Source organism: Pinus tabuliformis, chromosome 7 (genome assembly GCF_031772625.1).
Source record: "Pinus tabuliformis cultivar Carrire ecotype Pingquan chromosome 7, CPIR1, whole genome shotgun sequence".
NCBI classification, from domain to species: Eukaryota; Viridiplantae; Streptophyta; class Pinopsida; order Pinales; family Pinaceae; genus Pinus; species Pinus tabuliformis.
In genome coordinates this window covers 304992167-305015215 of record NC_142293.1, presented here as the reverse complement: position 1 = coordinate 305015215, position 23049 = coordinate 304992167, and the positions used below count along the sequence as shown (strand labels likewise).

Here is a 23049-nt window from a genome sequence, read left to right as displayed (position 1 = left end):
CCATAACCCATTTCATATTATTTTTATTCATATGTTTTTTTTAATTAATAAATTCAATTAAAAAAGAAAAAAAAGACATAAATAATTACTTTGAAAATAAATATATACTATCAAAAATATTTTAGAATATTATAGGACTTTAAATCCCTACCATTATGCCATTCATTTAAAAATCACTAATCATTAAATTTGAATTGTAAAATACAAATAAAAAAAATTAATATGTAATTGGGCAAGGCGCTCTGCCCAGTATGGGGTAGACCTCACATAAACATGTAAACCTAAACGTAAATGTAAACATTTAACATGTAATGTTTAACATTTAACATTTTTAATCTAATGTAAGCTCTATTTAGAAATCAATCTAATTATTATTATGTATAAACACAATATAAATTTAAAATATAAAGATGTTTATGAACACTAAAAAAATAGGTATGGTAAATAAATAAAAATATAAATAAACTTGAGATATGGTCAACAAATAAAACCTCTTTTTATACTTACTCCAAAGGTATGGTAAATAAATAAAACCTCTTTTTAATAAATAAAAATATAATTAAACTAGAAGTATGATAAATAAATAAAACCTTTTTTTATATTTAGTCCATAAACCTCTTTATATTTAAGAAGACTAAAAAAATAGGATGTTTTATTTAGGTGAAGCCTATGGGCCAAATACCATTTTAATACCATGGGTTAAATACCATGGGCCAAATACCATATTTATAAAAGAGGTATGGTAAATTAATAAAAATATAAATAAACCAGAAGTATGGGAAATAAATAAAACATTTTTTTATATTTACTCCATAATTCACTTTATATTTATGAACACTAAAAAATGAGGTTTTATTTAGATTAAGGGTATGGGCCAAATACCATGGGCCAAATTATTATTAATACCATGCAAATTTTTTTATTATTAACTCTAATATTAATACTAATAAAAATAAAGATGGCACATGGTATTGACCCATGGTATTGAGAACCAATGGTATTGACCCATAGTATTCACATAGAAGGTAGCCTATTTAAAGAGGGGAATTAAACCAGCATAGATCTATCTTTACTCTAAATCTACTAAGAGCTTAGAGAGATCAAATATCATGATATGTAAACTAGTATAGAGTGAAAAAAGATTTGATCCCTCTCAGCGTTTGGTAGATCCAGAATAAAAATAGAGCTATGCTTGTTTAAACATATATACATTTAAAAAAAACATATAATAAAATTCTTAACCATTGAAATAAATATATATTATCAAAAATATTTTAAAATATTATAAAACTTTAAATCAGGAACATTCTATCATTCATTTAAAAATCACTAATAATTAAATTTCACAAAACAATATTTTAAAATAAACATACCTATCCACTTAATTAATAAAAAAAAATTCTTTATATCTTTAATACTTTTTTAAGTTTTATGAGACAGGATGCCTTACTTGACACGGTCATTATAACCTTGGTCTCTTTTTTACTTTTATTTTTACCTTCAAACTGCTCAGTAAAAATATGCCCTCTGCTTGACATGGTCATCACACTAGAGTTTACAACTATAAAATCTAACTCTTCTGAGCTCCCATCACCACATTCATGGGATTCTTCTTCACTGTCCTCCAGATCATGTGGTTGCCCTTCTATAGAAAGACGGCCTTACGAACAGAAAACCAGTGCGTGTGGACTCGTCCTGTGGGAATCACTGTGGTTGAGATGGGCATGAAGTAGTAAAGCATCGCGTGTTATCCTTGTAGACCTATAAAGGAATGTCTCCCTGACAAGAGCTATGCTGCACCAACATGGCAAGTGAGAAAATCTTGCAGAAATACAACTTCTGCATATTGTGCTGTCAACCGTTCAAGATTTTTAGAATGACTCTGTACAGATTCATTTGGTTCTGCTGTGGCTTCGAAGAAAAACTTGAAACTGAGAGCGGGCACCGAAAATGCAGGAAATAAAAAATGAAAAATGAAATGATAAGCATCTTACAGATTCAATTAGCTCTGCTGTGGCTTCGAAGAAAAACTCGAAACAAAACAAGCCGGCACCGAAAATGCAGAAAAGAAAAATGAGAGAAGAATAGAGAGCAGGATTTGCCTACTGATTTACCCATTCTATTAAACCCAAGGTTCGAAGCCTGGCTCCTCTGGGAGCGAAATAACTGGATTAGGGCTTGAGGTCAGCGCTTTGATGCCATTTTAGAGGCGTTTCGGGATTTGATTTAGCTTTAATGGGTCAAGAAGTTGAAGAATTGTCGTTGATATTTCTTGGTAGTAAGGGTTTCGTGGGGCATTTTTGGCCCCTACGCAGTGCTGCTTCTTCTCACCAAGAATTACTAACGAATCCTCATTATCCAATAATTGCTTCTTCTCACCAAGAATTACTAACGAATCCTTCTAAAGGGTATGCATGGTAATTCCCTACCCTTTCTAATCTCTGTGCCTCGCTTTCTCTCTTCGTCGCTCTACATGTTTATCATGCTATTAATTATACCGGGTTCGGCGTTTGCTGATTAATGGTGTCTAAGGTTTCAAGGGTTTGAGAGTCTTTGAGGGTTTCGCCATTTGGTTTATTTTGATATTGAATTTGTAAGGCTCTTCGGGCAATTTTGTGATTGATATCTGTATGTTTTGGATTCTGATTCCCGAGCGTTTGCAGAATTTGCTTAATAAATAAGGATTTTATTGTTGAGTTTTTAAGGTTTGTTGGTGATTTTGTTGCAGAGTACGTGGGTATGGAGCCGGCCGAGCGACTGTATTTCAATGGCGTGAAAGGCGTAAGAAGCCGCGAATATTTTCGTCGAGAAGGCCAAACTCGGGAGAATCACATAACTCGTTTCTTAATGAACATGGTATGGTCATTCATCACCGTAGGCTTACCTTCCCTTGGATCTTCAAAGCGTTGTGAATAGTGACATAAAAGAAGATGGAAAAAGTCAAAATATCAAACTGATTCAGGATATATTTATCATGATGATGTTAAAGAAGCTGCTGCATTGGGTGATGAAGATGTGGAAAAGACATTTGTTGATCTTGAAGGAGTGATGAAGAGGAGCAGAAGAAAAAGAGTTGGAAATTCAACCGCTGATGATAACAAGGATGTTACTCTTACTGCACGGCAAAGGACCATGCAGTCATGCAAGGATGCTGGTTCAGAAGTAGGAGCAAATCTGATTGAATTTCCAGAAGGATTACCTCATACCAGTCATAGAAGTAGGCCCTGGTGCTCTGCCTTTGAGCTTGCCATGTTTATGGTCATATATGTACTTTTCAGTGCAAGCAAAACAATTTTTAGTTAGCTGTTGTCTTGTTTTGATGTAGTTATCATAAGTTATAATGCATATAAGCATAAACACGAGTTCATGAAGACGTTATAAAGGCATCTCTTGCAGTTTGACTAAATCTTTTACTTGACAAAAAAGAGGAAAAATTATTGGAGGTAGCACAGCGGCCGAAGAAAACAGAAGCAGCTCAGAGACGTAAGATGCAATTAGAAAAGGCAGAAAAAGCAGCTCAGGTATGCATAACTGTATAGGTTTTCCGGGATTTTATATTGGATATGTTCCTGTAAGGACCCTTCAAAGAAGAAACGAGGAGATAAGATACAGAAACAAAGAGATGCAACGGCACAGGTGATTTACAGTGCTGAATCGTTGGAGGGTAGTTGTTTTGCTTTTTTTTTTTTTTATATTTTATATCTAGTATTAAGTCACATTCTATGAGTACAGAAGAAGGCTGCTAGTGCTATATTGCTTGCATCGAACGGTGTGAGATGGGTTATTTGACCTTCTGGCACAGTTGTTACGTTTTCTGAAAATATGGGGCTTCTAAGCATATTCAATAATCCATGCAGGTTAGATTTATATTAATTTAATGAGAATTTTTATGGTGTTGGCCATTATGTTCTGTTACTAATCTTGAGTTATTATTTGTCTTGAGCTATAATTTGTAATTGTCAGTAATCATTTGGTTTTTGAACTTTGGATTTCACTTTGTTTTGAAGTGCTTCCAAAGTATAGCTGATTTTTTTTTCCCATCATTTATTGTCGTTGCAGGTACCCTCCACGCCGTGAGAATGTTCTGGGCCAGCATGTAACAATACATATAAATATAGAGACCGCAGAACCGTATGAAGCTGGGGCGAAGCGGAAGCGTTTTTTGGAAGTAGGTACGCTGAAGCGTTATTTTCCAAAAATCTAGAAAGCGAAGCATTTGCGGAAGCGTCTGCTATATATATATATATATTTATATTTTTTTGCATTTATACTCAAAACAAACATCCCAAATACCAAATTAATTGTAGAAGACATGAAAACATGCATATTTTTGCATAAATCAAGATAGATATAACATCCATTGTACATTAATGATTAATTATTCGAGCATCAACTATTTAGATGCATCAACCATCTAGAATCTAGATTCTTCTCTTCTTGTCTAGCCTTTGCCTCTACCTCGATTGTCTAGGGATATTAGTCAACATTGCCCAATTTTGATTAAACTACCTAATTCAAGACTTAAAATATGGTAGAAAAAGCTTAACATGCTTGATCGATGATTTTGACTTGATTGAAAGGTAATTTTTTGCTAAGGGCGTGCCGCGTGACAAAGGAGTTCAACAATTAACACCACCAACACTAGGGTACATATAGGGCTTGGTGCTCTTGATTAAATGTTAATCGCATACCTTCATACTTGATATAATCTAATGAAATGCCACAATCCCATTGATCCTGAATTCCTGAAAACTGTTAAGTCTGCTGAATTTTGAATAGGATATGAAATTCTATTTTCTCCATATGAAGTCCAATGAGGCTGGAACCACTCTCAAACATCCTGAGTCATTTCATGGTAATGTTAAAAATTTAAGTAAAATGATGAAAATGAAAAATAAAGGAGAATGAAGGAGCATCTGCTATATTTATATTTTTTTTGCCTTCATTGGTCACTCTAACCCAAGGTGGACCCACCCCCAACAAGCAAACTCACCTAAAATAAAATAAAAAAATTGAAAAAAAAACGATCTTCTAAATGCTTTTCCGGAAGTGTACGGGAAGCGTACGCTTCCTCCTTTGAAGCGCTACGCTTCCGAATTTCCAGGAAGCGGCAAAAAATTCAGAAGCGGCGCTTCCGAATTCGGAAGCGCCACTTCCAACCAAGCTTCCTAGGCACTTCCATACGGGACGCGGGGGCTTGGAACCGTTTGGGGGGTCTTTGTGCAACTATGTGCAGAACTAATCTCCCTCTATGCGACTTTTTGGAGATTCCGGTGACGGAATCCGGCGGAATAAATTGAGGTTAAATCTTGTTTTTTTGCAGTTAAAATGGTTTTTTAACTGCATATTTGGATTCAGCACCCTGGAAAACCCTTGGGACGCTTTGATTGTGCAGAAACTACCAATCAAACTTGCAATTCCAATAAATTGCTGCCTGATTTTGACCGGAAAACCCCACCAGAAAGGCTTCCAAAAAGTCGCATTATAGACAATTGCGTCTTCAATGCTACCCTGCTATACATAATGTGTAACATCCATCCATCCTGTTTACACATGAGTAATTCAGAATTTCGTTGGTGTGATTTGTCTGTACTCTCGAGTCTCAATCATAAAGATGCACAGCACTTGTTCAGATGTCACTTTTCTAAAGTTGGCATATGTTTCGGTGTATTTGGCATTAATGATTTTGATATTATATGTCCCTGAATCATTCAAGATGGTGGGTGAGAGGAAGGTGTTCTGTGTTATCATCATTTCCAAGGTTGCATAAATACGGATCATCTTAAACGTATAAGGGGAGTTGAGTTGGGCACAATCGTATCTATTGAATTATTTTTATGTATGAGATTAAAAAATCAATATACGAGAAATATTGGAGATTAAGGCATCAAGATGTAGGCTGGAGTTGATTATCTTGCAAATGGAATTTCTTCTGTTACCGAATAATTTTTGCATTAATGCTTGTTATGCAGTTCAATTCCATATAAAATGTTTTTCATTATTTTAGTACTAACATTGAAGGGAAAAGAGGGTAGGGAACAAAATATACCTGAAGAATAAGCCTTTGGCGCCGTCACCTGCCTTGAGTTGCAAGTTGAGGCTTTGAGGATCTATCAATGGGGTTCCATGAAAGTGGGAAGGAGAGAAAATGATTCTTATTCTAATGCATGGTAGTCGTTAGAGATTGGACCGGGATTTGGCATAGGGGCCAGGATCGGTGTCAAGATAGAAGCGTTGATGTGCAGGGCAGTACGAAAAGCAGCAAAGCTGGGCAAAGGCCTTGAGTAGTCACAAACCGGTGTTGTTTCTGAAGTGGGTGCAGGTGGGATTTCTAGGGTTTGGAGTAATTATGATGGGGGCAAGGTGTTGGAGAGAATCTTTGGATTCCAATGTCCTAGTCATGTAACAGGGGGAATGCATTCTGAGCGTGGTATATTGTCAAATGGAAGTTCGAGATTAAAGGGACGGTCTAGATTTTATGTGGGACAATCAAAATCAGTTAGTAAATGCCCAAATTGAAGACAATTCAAAACAGCAACTGATGGAAGAACCTCTGACAGTAGGGATCCTGAAATTAAACCTCAAATTAAATCAGTGCTACAAGAAGATGATCCACCTTCTCAGGAGGTCTGGTTGACAAAGGTCAAAGTAGGTGGAGTAACACATACTCCACCCGCAATTCCACGGCTGATGCAGGAGGGATCAAACAGAGGTGTGCAGAAGGCTCATCTGCATTTGCAAAGCCACTATCTGCAACTGAAGGCAGGGGACCACGCCAAAGTCTCATTCTTGAGGTATATAATGAAAATCCTTTATTTCCCTTGAATGATAGTAGTTTTTTCATTTATATAATTAATTTAAATTCCAATGATGTTTATATTGTTGGATGAAATTTTTTGCTCCAAGTAAAAAAGTAAAGCGAATTTCAAATTTTATTATATAAGAGAAAAAAATTTATAAGCATTTCAGCCATTATTTTTGGCCAGCTTATGCAAGACTAAAACAGTAGTAGCCTCCTATACTTGATTTATTACTCTTAATATTATTTTTTAATTTTTGAAACTTTTATGTCATACAATTTGATAATAAGAAATTAATATAATGAATGTTTCAGAGAATCTGGTATAGAGATTAAAGAAATTGTGTATCTATGTATCAATTATTTATTTACTAGGAAATTTATTAAGATCAAGTGAAGTATTAAAGTATGAGAAGATTAAGAGAAATGTATTAAAATGAAATAAAAAAATGAAAATAGGTCTTCCACCGCAGGTTTGCCCCTTTGCCTATTTATAGGTTACATTTTGACCTTTATTAAGAGCTTCATTTGTCAGGAGTTCGAGTATTTTTCAACTTCATATTTCAGTGTAGGGTTTGTAATATGGTTAATCTTTCCCTAGGCTTGCAATTTGCTAATATGTCCTTACAAGAGTAGTTGAGAAAATGATCATGGAAAGTTGAGAAAGAGGGAAGAGTTGAGAATATAACACCGTTATTTACTGATATGCTAATAATAACATGCAAGAGCATGCTAGAAATTGTGTATGTGAACTTTGTAGTATTATTATTCACAATTTCTAAGGATATGTTGACTGCACAACATATCCATATGTGCTTATGAGAACCCATTCTTCTTTCAGGAAGCTCATTGCTTCATCCATTCTAATATGATTTAATGTAAAGAATGCTTCTTCAGCTTATCTTTTATTGCTAGGTTATAGTTCATTGCCTCCCATTTAGAGAGTCTTTTGCATTAACTAGAATTATTAGCAACTAGTGCTAAGGAATGTACACTAGTGGAGATTACTTTGAACCTTGTGGTTGGGTGAATTGCTTGGTGCACCTTAATATCATAACCTAATGTGAAGTTAAGGGTAGAAGAGGTCCTTCATTGGTCTCCCCACAATAGGATTTGCAAGGATTAGATCCTTCATGATCTTGTCCTAGGAAATTAATAAATCACATTGTGGGGAAACCTAGTGTAAGAGTTGTTTTCTTTTTTGCAATTTCAAGTGAGATTACCGTAGTTGCCTTTGTTAGCTAGTTTTCATATTTTTGAATGCAACTTAGTGACCCTATCATGATCTTGAGCTTGAGTAGTTATAACCTTATCCACGACACTCTCCTCATTAAAGGCATCACATTTGCTTAACTTGAATATAATAAAATACAAGTTGCCCTTTTTGCTTCATTTTTGTTGAATGCTATTTATTCTTTTTCCTTTGATTTTTGGACATGATTTACCCTTAATCCACTCTAAATTTTGGTTGATTGGTTACTCATTTGGTATTCACATTGCAAGTTACCCGTTCACTATTTGTAGTGCGATTTACACTTGCTATTTAGAATGTGGATTATTCCTTCATTGTTTGCATGTGACGTACATTCCTTCATTGTTTGAAATGCAACCTACCATTGTTCATTGTTTGGAAGTTTTATTATTCTATATTTAGGGTGCAATTTTCTCGTCGTGTGATTTGTTCATTCATTTTACAAAGTGTGATTCACTCGTTGACTCCTTTGGCTCCAAATTCATTCCTTTGGAATTTGACCTAGTTTAGGAATTGTATTTTGCTCTACCTTCTAAAATGTGAAAACCTTGAAATAATGGATCAGATCTTCATGTCAAGATAATCATACTCCAAAATTAACATAATGTATTAGAATCCCAGTGAAATTTTGGCTTATGCAGAATTTTAAAGTAAACAATGAATGCTTTACCTTTCCAAAGGTGAAAGAGATATGTTTTGGTTAATTTATTATCATAAGCAAGTAATTTATTGTTGGGTTTGAATTTTCATTTTCTCATTGAAATTTGATATTTATAGCTTATGGAATTTATCCTTATCAACCTGTACACGTATCTGAAGAAGAATCCATAATATGCTTAAGCTTGAGCCTTCTAATGATATGGTGTACATTTGAATTCAAGTTCAAAGACTAGCAAGCCACACACTTTTTCTTTATTTTCACTTATATGGTATAATTGTGTATTTGATGGATTGTAATTGTGAATAATAGAAACATGAAATTTATAAGAGAGGATTCATGAAATGCATCTCTTGTAGCCTTGGTCCCATGAATAGTCTTTGCCTCTATGTGATATGGAATCAAAGGATATTTTGCGTTGATGTGCTTGGTTCGATCATGGAATTTGGCATTTTGCTCAAATTGATTATCGAAGTTTTGTTAACCAAAAGGGGAGTAGAATTCACTTGTTTCTTTTGCAAATCATTAGACATTTTCCTAAGCCAAACAATCTCCATTGTTGCTTCTACAACTGCCACATATTCTGCTTTTGTTGTAGAATTTGTATGTTTGCATGACATTTTAGAGACAACTATTGATCTAAGACTTGTGAGATAGCCTAAAGTTAACACTCTTTTCCTTATCCTCATCAAAGTCCAAACCAAAATATCTAATTAGATAAAGTCGTCCACATTAGAATACTTGAGATCAAAGTCTTGAGTTCCCTTCAAGTATTTTAGAGTTCATTTTGTAGCAGACTAGTGTTGTTCACATGGTTTTGCATAAGGCTAGAAGGAATCCGAACAACAAATGAAATATATTGCCTAGTGCAGGTAAGGTAGATAATATGTCCCAGAAGTTGTTTATACTTGTTTGCATCCTCAAATTCATCTTGTTCTTTTGATGTAGCTTCGAATTTTGTTCCATTGGAGCGGAGAGGGTTACATTCATTCATGTCAAACTTGTTCAACAATTCTCCAACGTACTTTTATAGATTAATTTGTATTTTAGATTTTGAGTCACTTGAATGTCTTAGTAGTAGTAAAGGTGTTCCAAATATATCATCTCAAAGCCTTCAACTCTTTCTTTATGGATGCAATATAGCTTCCGTTGTTCTTTGTGATCAATAGATAATCTACATACACTACAAGGTACACAATAGTTTTCCAACTTTCTTGACAACAAAGTTGCATCATCAAGATTAAAGTGCTTGAATTCCAATGTTAGAAGATGCTTAGTTAATTTTTTATACAAGGTTTGTGGTGCTTGTTTCGGGCCATATAAGGATTTGATGAGATAATGGTTTTTCCCTTCACAACATAACCCTCCAAATGAGACATGATGACATTCTCTTTCAACTCTCCATTTAAGAAAGCAATCTTCATTTCCATTTGATGAAATTTTCATCCCTTCTATGCTACCAAGGTAAATAGAGTATGAATGGTAATCCATTTTGCTATGGGGGAAAACGTCTCTTCATAATCAATGCCTTCTTTCTATGCAAATATTTTTGCTATAAGGTTTGCTTTGTGTTTTCACGTGAGTCATCCGATTTGCACTTGTTTTTGAAGACTCACTTGTAGCTAATGAATTTGGTTTTGAGTGGAGGGTCCACCAACTTCCATGTCCCATTCTTGATGAAAGCATTATACTCCTACATTGATGCTTTCCACTCATCATGAGAAGCAATGTCTTTAAAGGTATTTGGTTCAATATTAGTAGATAAATTCAATGCACAATCATATGAAACATCTATATCATTTAAAACACTTGAATATGAATAATCTAAGTCACCTCCATGTGCTCTACTGGAACCTCTAGTTCCTGCCTTTTCAACTTTATCAGGATGAACATTGATGATGGGTTGAGTGTCCACCTGAAACATTGGACGAATTACAAATCCCTTACACAATTATTTTCTAAAAATTCTCCACAAGGATAAACCCTTTCAAGTGTTTTAATGAGCCAATTAGGTGGACCTTTTAGAGATGGTGCAGGTCACCCTGCTACTTAAGATGGCGTTACATCACGGTTGAACCTTTCAATCCTCTAAAATCACATCATCCAATGGATCTTCTTGATTTGATAAGGGGTTGGAACTTCATGAGGTGGAGATGTTGCTTCAAAAAGAAAGTTCAAAGATTGATCCAAGATAGGGATCCCTCCTTTAAGGTGTGGAATCACATTATCAAATTCATGATATGTATTCACAATGAGTGAATATATCTGAATGATCAAGCTATCATTAAATAGTTTTATCATTTTTGGAAGATTCAAGAAAAAATACATTTTGATAAAGAATGAACTTCTTTTGGATTTGAGGCATCTGTGGTTCATTTCTTTCCAGTTGAATCTAAGAGTATCCATAGTAATAATCATACTTTTCAACGTTTCAAATCCCAACAAGGATCCATCACCAGGACAATTTCTGAGTGATGATAGAAGAAGAGCTTAGTGAGAGGTTAAATAGTAAAAAGATAATTTGATTTTAAGGAGATGAGGTCGGCTTAATTTTTTTTTTAATAATTATTAATCATGTTTTAAAGTTTTATTATAATCTTTATAGTAAATTGTATTTTATATATTTTTATTATTATTAAAAGATCCTTTAATGAATAGTTTTTTAAATAATTATTAATAGATTTCTTATTATTCTAATGTTTTTTTTTTTTTTTTTTTCTTCCGGATAAAGACTATTCTATTAAAAAAGATAAAAAATATTTACAGAGAGGATTAAACCTCTGAGGGGGCCGTAGCCTACCCATCGCCAAAAAGACTTTTGCAGATAGCAAGCTTCATTCCTTTTACAAAATTGAGAGTTTTAGAAGCGAGAATTGTAGTGAGCTTGAGAGACAAAAAACTAGACACAGGCATAATGAACCAGGTTAAGAAACCAGAGGGGCTTCCATACACCCTGAGCCGCGCAGGGGTGCGGAAAGCATAACGAGCAGAGGAAAACCGGATTGCAGATGTCCGCTGCAAACATCAGAGAGCACGCCATGATTAAATCACTTGTCTGAAGATCTCGAATCGAATGAACCATAAATGCTGTGACCAGAGCCTTAATTTCACATTCTGTAAACTGCTGGATCCGTCCAAGTGTGTGGACAGCTGCCTCTTTCGCATGCATTGTGTTTAACACGCAGTAATTACACCCGCATCCGGGGATTATTATTCTAATGTTATTATAATGTGACTAATTTTTTTGTTATTAAATTTTAATTCATTATTATACCTTAAATTTAATTAATTGATTAATAAATATTATAATAATAATTAAACTCATTTAATAAAGATAATTAATTCTTTTTATTTTTATTTTATTTATTATAATAATATAAGTAATTTTATTGGATTTAATTAATTAATCGATATTATAATTAAATACTAATTGTTACATTATTTTATTATAAATAATATAACTAATTTCATTAGATTAATACACTTTTATTTAATTAGAATAATTATTTGATTAATTAATTAATTAATAGGTATTGTAATGACTAATTATTATTATGAGTTAATTCTATCTTTTTTTTTGGTTAATAAACTAAATGATTAATAGAAATTATAATAATTAATTATTGTTATAAATGATTAATGATACTAATAACAATAATAATAATTATAAATAATCTTTAATTAATTATTATTATAAATACCTTAATTTAGTGGATGAGATTTGGGGTTGGATTATGAATTTAGAGGTGAAGTAAGACAAGTGATAGAGTTTAGGGTTTTTCAGCTCTCAGATTTTTCATACGTCGTTGCTGTCGAGTAATTGGGTTCAATTACATCCTAATCGACTGTTGTTTGGAGTCGTGAATGGTCAGAGGGCTATTTTCTGAACACAATCGAAGTATTTCAGATCTTACTGTCCTCAGGGGAATGCTCTATCATTGGTTTTCTTGGGTGTTTTTATTTCATGGACATATGTAGACGAGTTATCAGTCGGTATTGCTCATAGTCCTGGTATTTTCTCTGTAAAACTCTTAAATTCATTTTTTTTTCCATGATCTACATCATATTTGCATGGGGGATAAGTTTTTTGCAAATGGGTGTTTTTGCTAGCCCATGCACCCTCTTATTCATTCTTGTCTATATCTCAAGCTTTGCACACAAATGAGTCGGGGGTAACTTTGTTTCTCGAGCTTCCTCTTGTGGTTTCCCGATATAAGATCCCCTATAATAAGTCCCGATTTGAGAATATATGTCCAATGACAAAGAATAGTATGATTCCCATCTTCTAGATTTTTATCAAAAGCCTCTATCATAATTCAAAACATCTATGGGTCAAAAACTCTTCTTTTGTATGCTCTTTAAAGTAGACTATAGAAACTATGTTGGGAATACCATACTATTTTCCAAGCCTTCAATTTGATGGGAAGGTCTTATCGTATTCCTTCCAGCTTCAAGACTATAATTAGTACAACAAATCCCTATGATTAGCTTCCTCTTTAGCTCCCCTTTTTACTTCCACTAACTGTTTTAGTGTATTTTTCTCCACCTTTTTGAAAAAATTGGTGTTATTTATTGTGATGGCGCTTTCACTGATCACAACCAATCGACACTAAATATCGCAAACACCCAGTTTAATCTCTTCTTTAGCTCTAGAAGTAGCTTCATGTATAACTTCCTATGTGTAACGCCCTATTTTTCTCCTTTTATGGCATTGTTTTTAGCATTCACTTTGGCTTCCTTTTTAGGTTCCTATTTAATGTCTTATTTTGCTTCCTTGTTTCTTGTAAAAGTTTGTCTTGAAACTTTCATTCAGATCACATGATGGCTATATAGTGAGGTTAATTGTCTCTCCTTGATGCAATTCAAATACACATTACTTATATGCTCTTCTATGTGAAGTGGTCTGAGATTTGTAAGATCTACTCATTACATTTATGATCTAAAATTAGTGATTATAGATCTACTCATTATACTAATGATACGAAGTCATAGTTTTGAGATCTTCTCATAATACTAATCTTCAGAAGTCTGAGATTTGTGGCATATATATTGGTTCGAGATTTGATCTATTACTTTGAGATCTATGGCATATATATTGATTCGAGATCTGATCTATTCTGTGGTATAATGAGAGGATCAACCTTGCGTTTGTGATCTTGTTGGAAGACTTTGTGAAGAGGATATTAGCACTTGTGGAAGCCATCTTGTGGGCTTGATGTAATGTTGAAGGATCTCTCTAAGGAAAGGAAGATATTTCTTTTGTGGAACTTGGGACTATCATTTAGAGGGTTTTGTTAATAGTCTCCAAACTAGGTTTTCCCCTAAAGCTAATTATATGTAAACAGGTTCCTTTAAACCAAAACCCCCTTCCTCTTTTGAACTTTTAACTGTGCTCTAGTTAACTAAGTTGATTTTTTATTTTATTTTTGTGTTCGCCTTTCCAACCCAAGATTCCTTTAGGAGTAAAGAGGATTAAGCCTTGGAATATATATAAAGAAGATAAGGTGGATTTTATCAGGACGACTCTTCTAGCCAAATTTAGCCAACTAGCACCCTAGGAAACCATTTTATTTTGAATTTTTGGCACTATGTTATGCCAATCTTTAGTAGTGTTCCCTTTCAAAGATATTGGAATACCAAGGTATTTAAAAGTCTTCCATTTCTTTTCACAGGTAACGCATAAGATATCAAACGATTGATTTAGCTTTTGAGGAGTGCAATACTATCCATAAATTCTACATAATTATACAATACCTAACCTTAAAATATAGCCTTGCATCATGTCTGACAAATAACATTGCAATCAGAAACAAAACCTATACACAACTTTATGTAGAAATTCCTTGTAGATTCAAACTACTTATGTAATTTTCTAAAACAAAAGATTTCGATATACTCTACTCATTAGCAGAAACAATTAATCGATCAATAAATCACAAAGTATACAAGAGAAAGGATTCACTCGACACATTACATAATGATTTCCCGCAGAAAGCCACAATGAAAAACCCCTGCTATTTGTATATTGCGTTAGTAAGAAAATATGAGAAGATTACAATGCTTTGCTCAAGTTTGAGCAACCTCTGCACTATCTCTATCTGTCTCACTGCTTCCTAGACAAGCCTTGGCTAATACTGAACCAATTTTCTACTTGCACAAGTCCCAATTTCCTTGCGTTGTTTCCTTGGGAATTAGCCCCTATTAATTAGGGAAATTCCTCAATTGGAATTACGCAATCTGTCACATGCCTTCCTCTAACTGCATGGATCACTTGTACAATTTGGATGATTATACAATTGATAGTACACTGCCCTTGAACTCCAATCTCAAATGAGTAGCCCTTAGATCTGACATGCATGGGTTATTTATGACTAAATTATCAGTTAACTGGTTGAACACATGAAACAACACCCCATTGTTAAACCTCCTACTAGTTCCTCCATCAGTTGGAGCTAGTTTAACTGACTTTAACTCAGATAAACTGAATTAATTAATTACAACTAAAAATAAACTCAACTAGGGCTCCTATAAAGTAGGAGACACTTTACATGACTCAAGTTAGTCCCTCAACTCAAATTAATTGAACTAACTAAGTCAAATTAACTTAGTTAACTCACCCAAGTTGTCTTCTGATGTGGAAATATAAATTTTCTTCTAATTTAATTCAAGGGAAATTTAAATCAAGATTTTTCTTGTTGCATTTTCAACAACCCCTCTCAATAAGAAAAGGATTATTAGATACCCCAATTCTGCCTCTATGGAATTCAAATTTTCCTCTTGACAATGCCTTAGTCAAGATGTCTACATCATGTTCCTCTGTAGGAATGTACTCCAACAACATGATTCTCCTCTACACAATCTCTGAGATGGTGATATCAGATGTCGATATGCTTGGATTGATCATGAAAAACTAGATTCTCAGAGAGTTTGATACAACTCTGATTGTCACAATAAATAACTGTAGGATCCATCTGTTGACCAAATAACCCAAAAAAAATCTTCCTCATTTAGATAGCCTCACAAGTTGCTTGACCAGCAGCCATGTACTCTGCTTCTGTGGAACTGAGTGCAACTGATCTCTGCTTCCTATTGTACCAAGAAATTGTTGCTAACCCAATACTGAAGATTCCCCCTGATGTGTTCTTCCTGCCCAATCTGCATCTATGAAGCCTTGCAGCTTCACTCCCTCTTTCTGTCTATACCAAATACCAAACTGAGTGGTGCCTCTGAGGTTTCTCAACATATGTTTAGCCGCCTTTCAATAGAGTTTGGTTGGATTAACCATTGCTTGAATAAGATGATTAACTGCAAAACACATGTCCGATCATGTGTTCACCAAGTACATAAGTGAGCCCACAAATAGCCTGTAAATAGTAGCCTCCACTACTTCACCTGAAGTAGCATATTCCCTCCTCCAATTCCCTATTAGAGGAGTCTTCATGGGTTTGCTGCTCTCCATGTGGAACTTCTTAAGTATCTCGTCTGCATAATTTCCTTTAGAGACAAACAGTTCCCCATCTCCTTGCCATACTTCCATACCAAGGAAATAATGCATGAGCACCAGGTCGTTCATCTCAAATTCTCTTGCAAGATCCTTTTTGCAAGATTTGACTAGCTTCTCATCACCTGTTAGAATTAAATCATCGACATATAATACTATAATCAATAATTTACCTTCAACCACAATATGGTAAAGGTTTGCATCTACTTCACTTTTGGTGAAGCCGAACCTGGTGAAATATCTATCTATCCTAGTGTACCAAATAGGGGGTGATTATTTCAATCCATACAATGCTCGCTTGAGTCTGCACACATGTGACTCTTTGTTGAAGGTATCAAATCCTTTAGGCTGCTCTATGTACAACTCTTTCTCAATTACTCCATTGAGGAAGGTTGTCTTCACATCCATATGATGTATCTTCCATCCCATCTGCGCTGAAAGTACTAGAATAGATTTGATTGAAGAGTACCTAGCTATTGGAACAAAGGTCTTCTCGTAATCAATTCCCTCCACCTGAGAAAACCCCTTGGAAAAAAATATATCCTTGTGCTTCTCGACACTCCCATCCGCTTCTTGCTTCAACTTGTATATCCCCTTGGAACCTACCACTAACTTGTCCCTATTGGAGCAAAGGTCTTCTCATAATCAATTCCCTCCACCTGAGAAAACCCCTTGCCCAAAAAATTTATCCTTCTACTTCTCGACACTCCTATCTGCTACTTGCTTCAACTTGTAGATCCCCTTGGAACCTACCACTAACTTGTCTTATGGCCTTGGGACAACTTCCCAAACACTGTTCCTAATAATGGAGTCATACTCCTCTACCATGGCATCAACCCATACTGGTTGTTGCACTGCTTCTTGAAATGAGGATGGCTCAGTACCTATAATCTCACTCATTAGAGCCATGTAACTAGTGTACCAATCTAGTGACCTCGTCTACATGCACTGTGATGTGGGTGCTCCCACATTCTCTCTTGCATGATGAATCAATCTGTCATCTTCTCTGGTGCGCTTCCTTCCATCTCTAGATGTCTTTACATGAGTGGGTGCTTCCACTCTCTTATCCTCTGCATGTGGCTGTGCCACATCATCTTGAGGTTCTTTCTTTGGAGCTAAAAGCTCCTCATCTGCATCTAACTGAAGCTCCCTCTCAAGGGAACATCTCATGGACTTCTATTCATCGAACTTCACATCTCTACAAACAACTGTCATCCTATGAGATGGAAGGTACACCCGATAGTTGTGAGGTGTATCAATGTACTCCACAAATATGCCCAACTCAACTCCTTGCATCCTTTGTAACATGACAGTAAACTAATGAACCAAAGATATTGAAGTGTGATACATCTGGTTTCTTCCCTAAAAAATCTTCTTTTGGTATAGTCATCCCGAGAAGCTGACGAGGACTCTTGTTCTACACATATGCCATTATGTTGCATGTTTCAACCCAAAAATGTAACAGTAGGCCCTGATCATGTAACATCACCCGTGCAGCTCCCACAATACTTATGTTATTCCTTTTAGACACCCCATTCTATTGTGGGTTATGGGGTGCTATTAACTCTCGTCAAATGCCTTCTGATGCACAAAAGTTCTTGAACTCATTCGACACATATTCTCCATTGTTATCGCTCCTGAGAGCCTTCACTTTCCTGCCAATGTCTTTCTCAACAAGTGATTTAAAATCAAAAAATTTAGAGAACATTTCATATTTCTTTTGCATGAATAAAATCCAACACTTACGTGAGAAATCATCTATAAATATCATGTAATATCTGTGTCTTGTTTTGGAGGCCGTCGAGAACGGTCCACACATATATGAGTGAACTATTTCAATGCTCGCTTGCGCTCGACTATCTTTATCATGATAGGTGGCTTTGGTGTACTTCCCCAATGTACACCCTTTGCATGTATCTCACCGTTCTAGTGCACCCTTGGGAAGTCCTATAGAAATCCACTGCATGATCTTTAAGTCTCCATGGTGCACCTTCACCGTGTCTCGACTTTGCACCTTCTCTACTTTCGTCCTCAAAGCATCAGTCTTCTACATCTAATTTGTAGAGTTTCTTCACCCAAACACCAATCTGTTTCACTTGTCCTGTGGCTATGTGAGAAAGGAAAGCCTTTCCTTTGCTAAATATCACATCATAGCCATGGTCTTCCAACATAGCAAATGAAACTAAATTCTTCTTCAGACTTGGAACACACATCACATCTTTTAATGTGAGAGGAGAACCATACTCCCTCTAAAAAGTAACGGTACCAATGTCGATCGTACTTTGCCTTCCATCATCTCCCATCTCGATGTGCATTTGGAGGTCCTTCTCCTCCAAGTCACTAAAAATTCTTTGTTGCCCATCATATGGAATTAGGCTCCACTATCCAGATACCAAACAATACCCATCACCAATATCACCATGCATGCAATGAGGGTGAAATCCAACTCGAATTGTGAAGCTAGAGCTTTACCTGCGACTCCTCCCGTGGGCTTCTTGTTGGCCTTCTTATGCAGACACTTCGTGGAATAGTGTCCCAACTCATGACAACGAAAATATTTAATCTTTGACAAGTCCTTCTTGCTACCCTGATTGGAATCCCCTTTGGATTTGGATTTCTTCCCTTTCCCTTTCTTTGTATTTCCATCCAAGGCATAATTATACTCATCATCATGCTTAGATGAGGTTCCAAATCTGGTGTTCCGCCTTATCTCTTCTTGCACCAAGTTGGACCACAAATGCTCACACTTTGGTAGATGCTCCCTCCCATTTACCGAATCCTGGTAGCTGTGCTAGCTCTTGGGAAGGCCTAGAAGTGCTAGGTTGACTAGATCATCTTCAACGACTGTAATACCAACGCTCTCAAGCTTATCCAACTTTGGGTGAACCTGCTCAAGTATTGTGGTATTTTGTCACCCTTCTCCATTATTGATCTTCCAAAGCTTGTCCTTCAGTACCAGCTTCCTATGGTCACTGCTATTTTGAAACAAGTCTATCAAGGTTTGCCACATTGCATATGGTGTATCCTTCCCGTGGAGATTCGAGACAATATGATCTGGAACTCCTTCTAGTATGATCCTCCTCGCCTTTGCCACACATTTCTTCCATTCTGCAAGATCTTGAGCATCAATTGTTAGAGGCTTAGGAATATCATTGTCTATGAATTCCTTCAGCCCATTGTCTTCCAACACTGCCTCCATCCTATCCTTCTAATCAATATAATTCGAACTACCCTCAAGGGCATATTTGAGTCTTAATCCATAAAACGACATCCTACTAGATCTGAAGAATGATCCTTCAAATTTGATTTCACCTACAAAGACAAACTCATATTCTTCTATTCTAGTGTGATTTTTGCTCTAATACCATGTAGAAATTCCTTGTAGATTCAAACTTCTTATGTAATTTTCTAAAACAAAAGACTCGAATCTACTCTACTCATCAACAAAAACAATTAATCGATTGAGAAATCACGAAGCATATAAGAGAAAGAATTCAATCAACACATTACGCAATGATTTCTTGGGGAAAGCCACAACTAAAAAACCCTTCTATATGTATATTGCATTAGTCAGAAAGTATGAGAAGATTACAATGCTTTGCTTAAGCCCGAGCAACCTTTGCACCATCTCTATCTGTCTCACTGCTTCCTAGACAAGCTTTGGAAATACTTAACCAATTTTCTGCTTCACCCATGTCTTTATTTCCTTGCATTGTTTCCTTGGTAATTATCCCCTATTAGTTAGGGAAATTCCTCAATTGGAATTACGCAATCCATCATAGGCTTTCCTCTCACTGCATGCACCACCTGTACAATTTGGATGATTATACAACTGATAGTACACTGCCCTTGAACTCCAATCTCAACTAGGTAACTCTTAGATCTGACATGCATGAGTTATTTATGACCGAATTATCAGTTAACTGGTTGAACACATAAAGCAACATCCCACTATTAGACCTCCTACTAGTTCCTCCATCAGTTGGAACTAGTTTAATTGACTTTAACTAAGATAAACTGAATTAATTAATTACAATTCGAAATGAACTCAACGAGGGCTCATAAAAAATAGGAGACACTCTACATAACTCAAGTTGGATCCTCAACTAGAATTAACTAAACCAACTAAGTCAAATTAACTTAGTTAACTCATACAAGTTGCCTTGTGATGTGGAATTACAATTTTTCTCCTAAATTAATTCAAGAGAAAATTAAATCTGGATTTTTCTTGTTTCATTTTCAACACTTTCACATAATCCAAGTTGAAACAAAACTTGGAATTTTGTATGAAATATGAAGCATAAATATTTAAGGGTCAAAGTAAATATATAATGATTGAAAAGTGTGTAAAATAATTAAATATATAGTCTGCAATTTGAATCATTCAAATTGGCCAATAAATAAAGCCTTGACACACATTTTAGTGAAGCGAGGAAATTTTGGCCTACTTCACAAAAATGCATGTCCAAACTTCATTACAAGGCCAAATTGAATTTTTCAGACCAAACAATACTTTTTTACTCATAATTAACATTCATTTTGCACAGAGAAATTTCTATTGTGCAATAATATGCCAAATTGTATAGATTTCATAGGGTTAAAGTCAAGGTTTGTATGCTTCAAATAGATGCACACTAAAACATGTACTTAATTGACTGTGCGATAATGATCATTCTAAACCTAAATATAAAACCATTTTATGCAACATATCATAATAATTTTTGTTGGGTGTTTTATATTCTTTCCATGACTAACCCCATGTGTTGCTATGTTGTGTCAAACACAATGAGGGGGTCGCTGGGGAGGTTTGCAGACCTACCCATGGTTTTGTGCATTGTTTTTGCGCATGGTTTTGGGCATGATGGTTTCTGTCCATTGTGGTGTAGGTAAAATTCTAAGTGCAGACACAAACAATTCCTCTAGCTCAAGAGCGGTTCTAGCCACAAACAAAACATTCTATGGAAGATTTCCTTAAGCAAGAATCAACTAAGAGGGCCTACCTTTTAGTACGCTTATCCCACTTGGTGATGACCTTGCTTCCTTGCTCCAATTATCTTTCGTTTCCTTCTTTCAAACACCTGAAACAAGTAAATAACAGCAAAAAACAACCGTGATAATATACAAATTGTCTTCAGCCTACTTAACAGGTCAAGAAACATTAAGCAATAAACATGTGAGATGACATTTTATGTAGGAAATCAATCGATACTTGCATTTATATTAGTTCAAGAAGAGATTACAACCGGTGTCTTAATGTTGTTGTTCTCCTCCGACAAATTCGGATCCCCTCACACTTTCGCTAGCATTCCATGGATGGCCCCAACAATGGTATTCTTAAGGCTCTTCCCTTTAGTCTTCACACTAAACCAAACTCACAATTATCCCTTATACACAAACTAGAGAGCTACAAACTATGAATAACTTGCTGATTACTCCAAAATCAAAACCTCAACCAAAGGATAACTAGAACTAGCACAATCACACTAGTTTGTGCTTTGGAAAAATGGAGGTTTATATAGCTTGGATGGAGGGGAGATGGTTCCTCTTCTCACGAGAGAAGGTCTTATCTCTTGAGGTAGTTCCATCCTAATAGGGGAAAGGAGCCCAAACTGACCTCCTTAGCTCCCTCTGGCCTAACCATCTACCAAACTTTCATTACGAAGCTTTTAGAGCTGGAAGCTTCGACTCCATTTTAAAAAAGTATCCAAAAGAGGATCGGCGTGACTAGAAAAAGGCTCAGTCACTCTGATCAATGATACAGATAGTTGTAATCGCTGCATATCGGTGCAAGGAGGACACAGGTCATTAGCGTCGATCTTGTAAACTAGGCAAAACAAAAGGTTTTTGGGAAATGACGCAAAAGGGAATTGTTCTGCTCATGAAGAGGGACACAATGGGAGTTTCTTCATGATGGGAAAGCATGTAGAGTTCATTGTAGAGGTCCTCTAGGATCACGAAATGGGGAGTACAGGGACAGTGACAAAATGTTGTGTAACACCCATGGTATTTTCTAATCTAGGGTTAATGGATTGGGTTTTATAAATGCTTCGACATGTATATATATGTATTGTAATTTTTTTAAGTGTGGTTCAAGCACACTGAGTGGCCGCTACATCCATGGGAAAATCCGTGTAGATAAATCTGAAGGGATCTACCCGTCAGCCAAACTAGCAAGGCCTAACCCCAAGGGTGTGTTGGTACCATTCCATTACCATCTTTTCTTTCTAAAAATATCATCATTTGTCTACCTTTTTCCTCCATAGATCCCTTATATTCCTTGAAATTGATTAATTAATAGCATTATAGTTGTTAGTTTGCATTAAAGTTAATTTATGAGTTTTTATGTTAGAAATTAGGAATTTTCAATAAAAAGGTTACTAGAAGTCACAACATCCTGTAAATGGTTTATCATCTGACATGTGGCATGACAGGCAAGCCAAAGCAATGGATAGGGACGAAAACTGGAATGTACAAGCATGGTGAAAAATTGATTCTACAACAAATCAAAAGCTCTTAGTTACGCGGTCCACGCTGGTCAAACCTCAGCGTTTTGGTTACAAAGGCAGTAAAAGCCACAGTTTCCCAAAACCGGTTTCATTTTGTTTCTTTTTGGAAATCGGTTTAGATTAGAAATGATAAAAAATCATTCCTTTGTAAAAGCGGAAAAAACTGCTCAATGAATGTACATTCGATCCCGATAGGGACAGGCGGATAAGACTGTGTATTATTTTGTTAACATTACAGTCATGATTACTATCTCTGTATATCGTTTGAGAACAAAACTTTGGATGTAATTACAATCTACAACACTTGAATATAGTCACGGCTTTACTCCAGAA

General features: G+C 35.5%; 1 protein-coding gene across 5 annotated transcripts; it reads left to right on the top strand.

Moving 5' to 3' along the window:
* The first annotated feature begins 1559 nt into the window (after positions 1 to 1559).
* Positions 1560 to 23041, top strand: LOC149247083 (uncharacterized). 5 transcript variants are annotated; one of them, XM_089458118.1, is made up of 6 exons: positions 1560 to 2408; positions 2729 to 2856; positions 2990 to 3217; positions 3427 to 3636; positions 3733 to 3857; positions 4060 to 4103. In XM_089458118.1, the coding sequence occupies exons 1-4, from the start codon at positions 2236 to 2238 to the stop codon at positions 3537 to 3539; spliced, it is 642 nt and encodes a 213-aa protein (XP_089314244.1). In that variant the 5' UTR covers positions 1560 to 2235; the 3' UTR covers positions 3540 to 3636; positions 3733 to 3857; positions 4060 to 4103. The 5 variants fall into 5 exon arrangements, 4 of the variants coding, with proteins under 4 accessions (XP_089314244.1, XP_089314245.1, XP_089314243.1 ...); XM_089458119.1 differs by having other exon boundaries at positions 2993 to 3217; positions 3427 to 3857; XM_089458117.1 differs by having other exon boundaries at positions 3427 to 3857.
* The last annotated feature ends 8 nt before the right edge of the window (positions 23042 to 23049 follow it).

Bases quoted from the DNA above. Each gene is read 5' to 3' on its own strand.
- LOC149247083 (XM_089458118.1), top strand. From the start codon at position 2,236: ATGGGTCAAGAAGTTGAAGAATTGTCGTTGATATTTCTTGGTAGTAAG. The intron at 2,409-2,728 runs GTATGCATGGTA...ATTTTGTTGCAG, and splicing joins CTAACGAATCCTTCTAAAGG to AGTACGTGGGTATGGAGCCG. The intron at 3,218-3,426 runs GTAGGCCCTGGT...TTGACAAAAAAG, and splicing joins ACCTCATACCAGTCATAGAA to AGGAAAAATTATTGGAGGTA.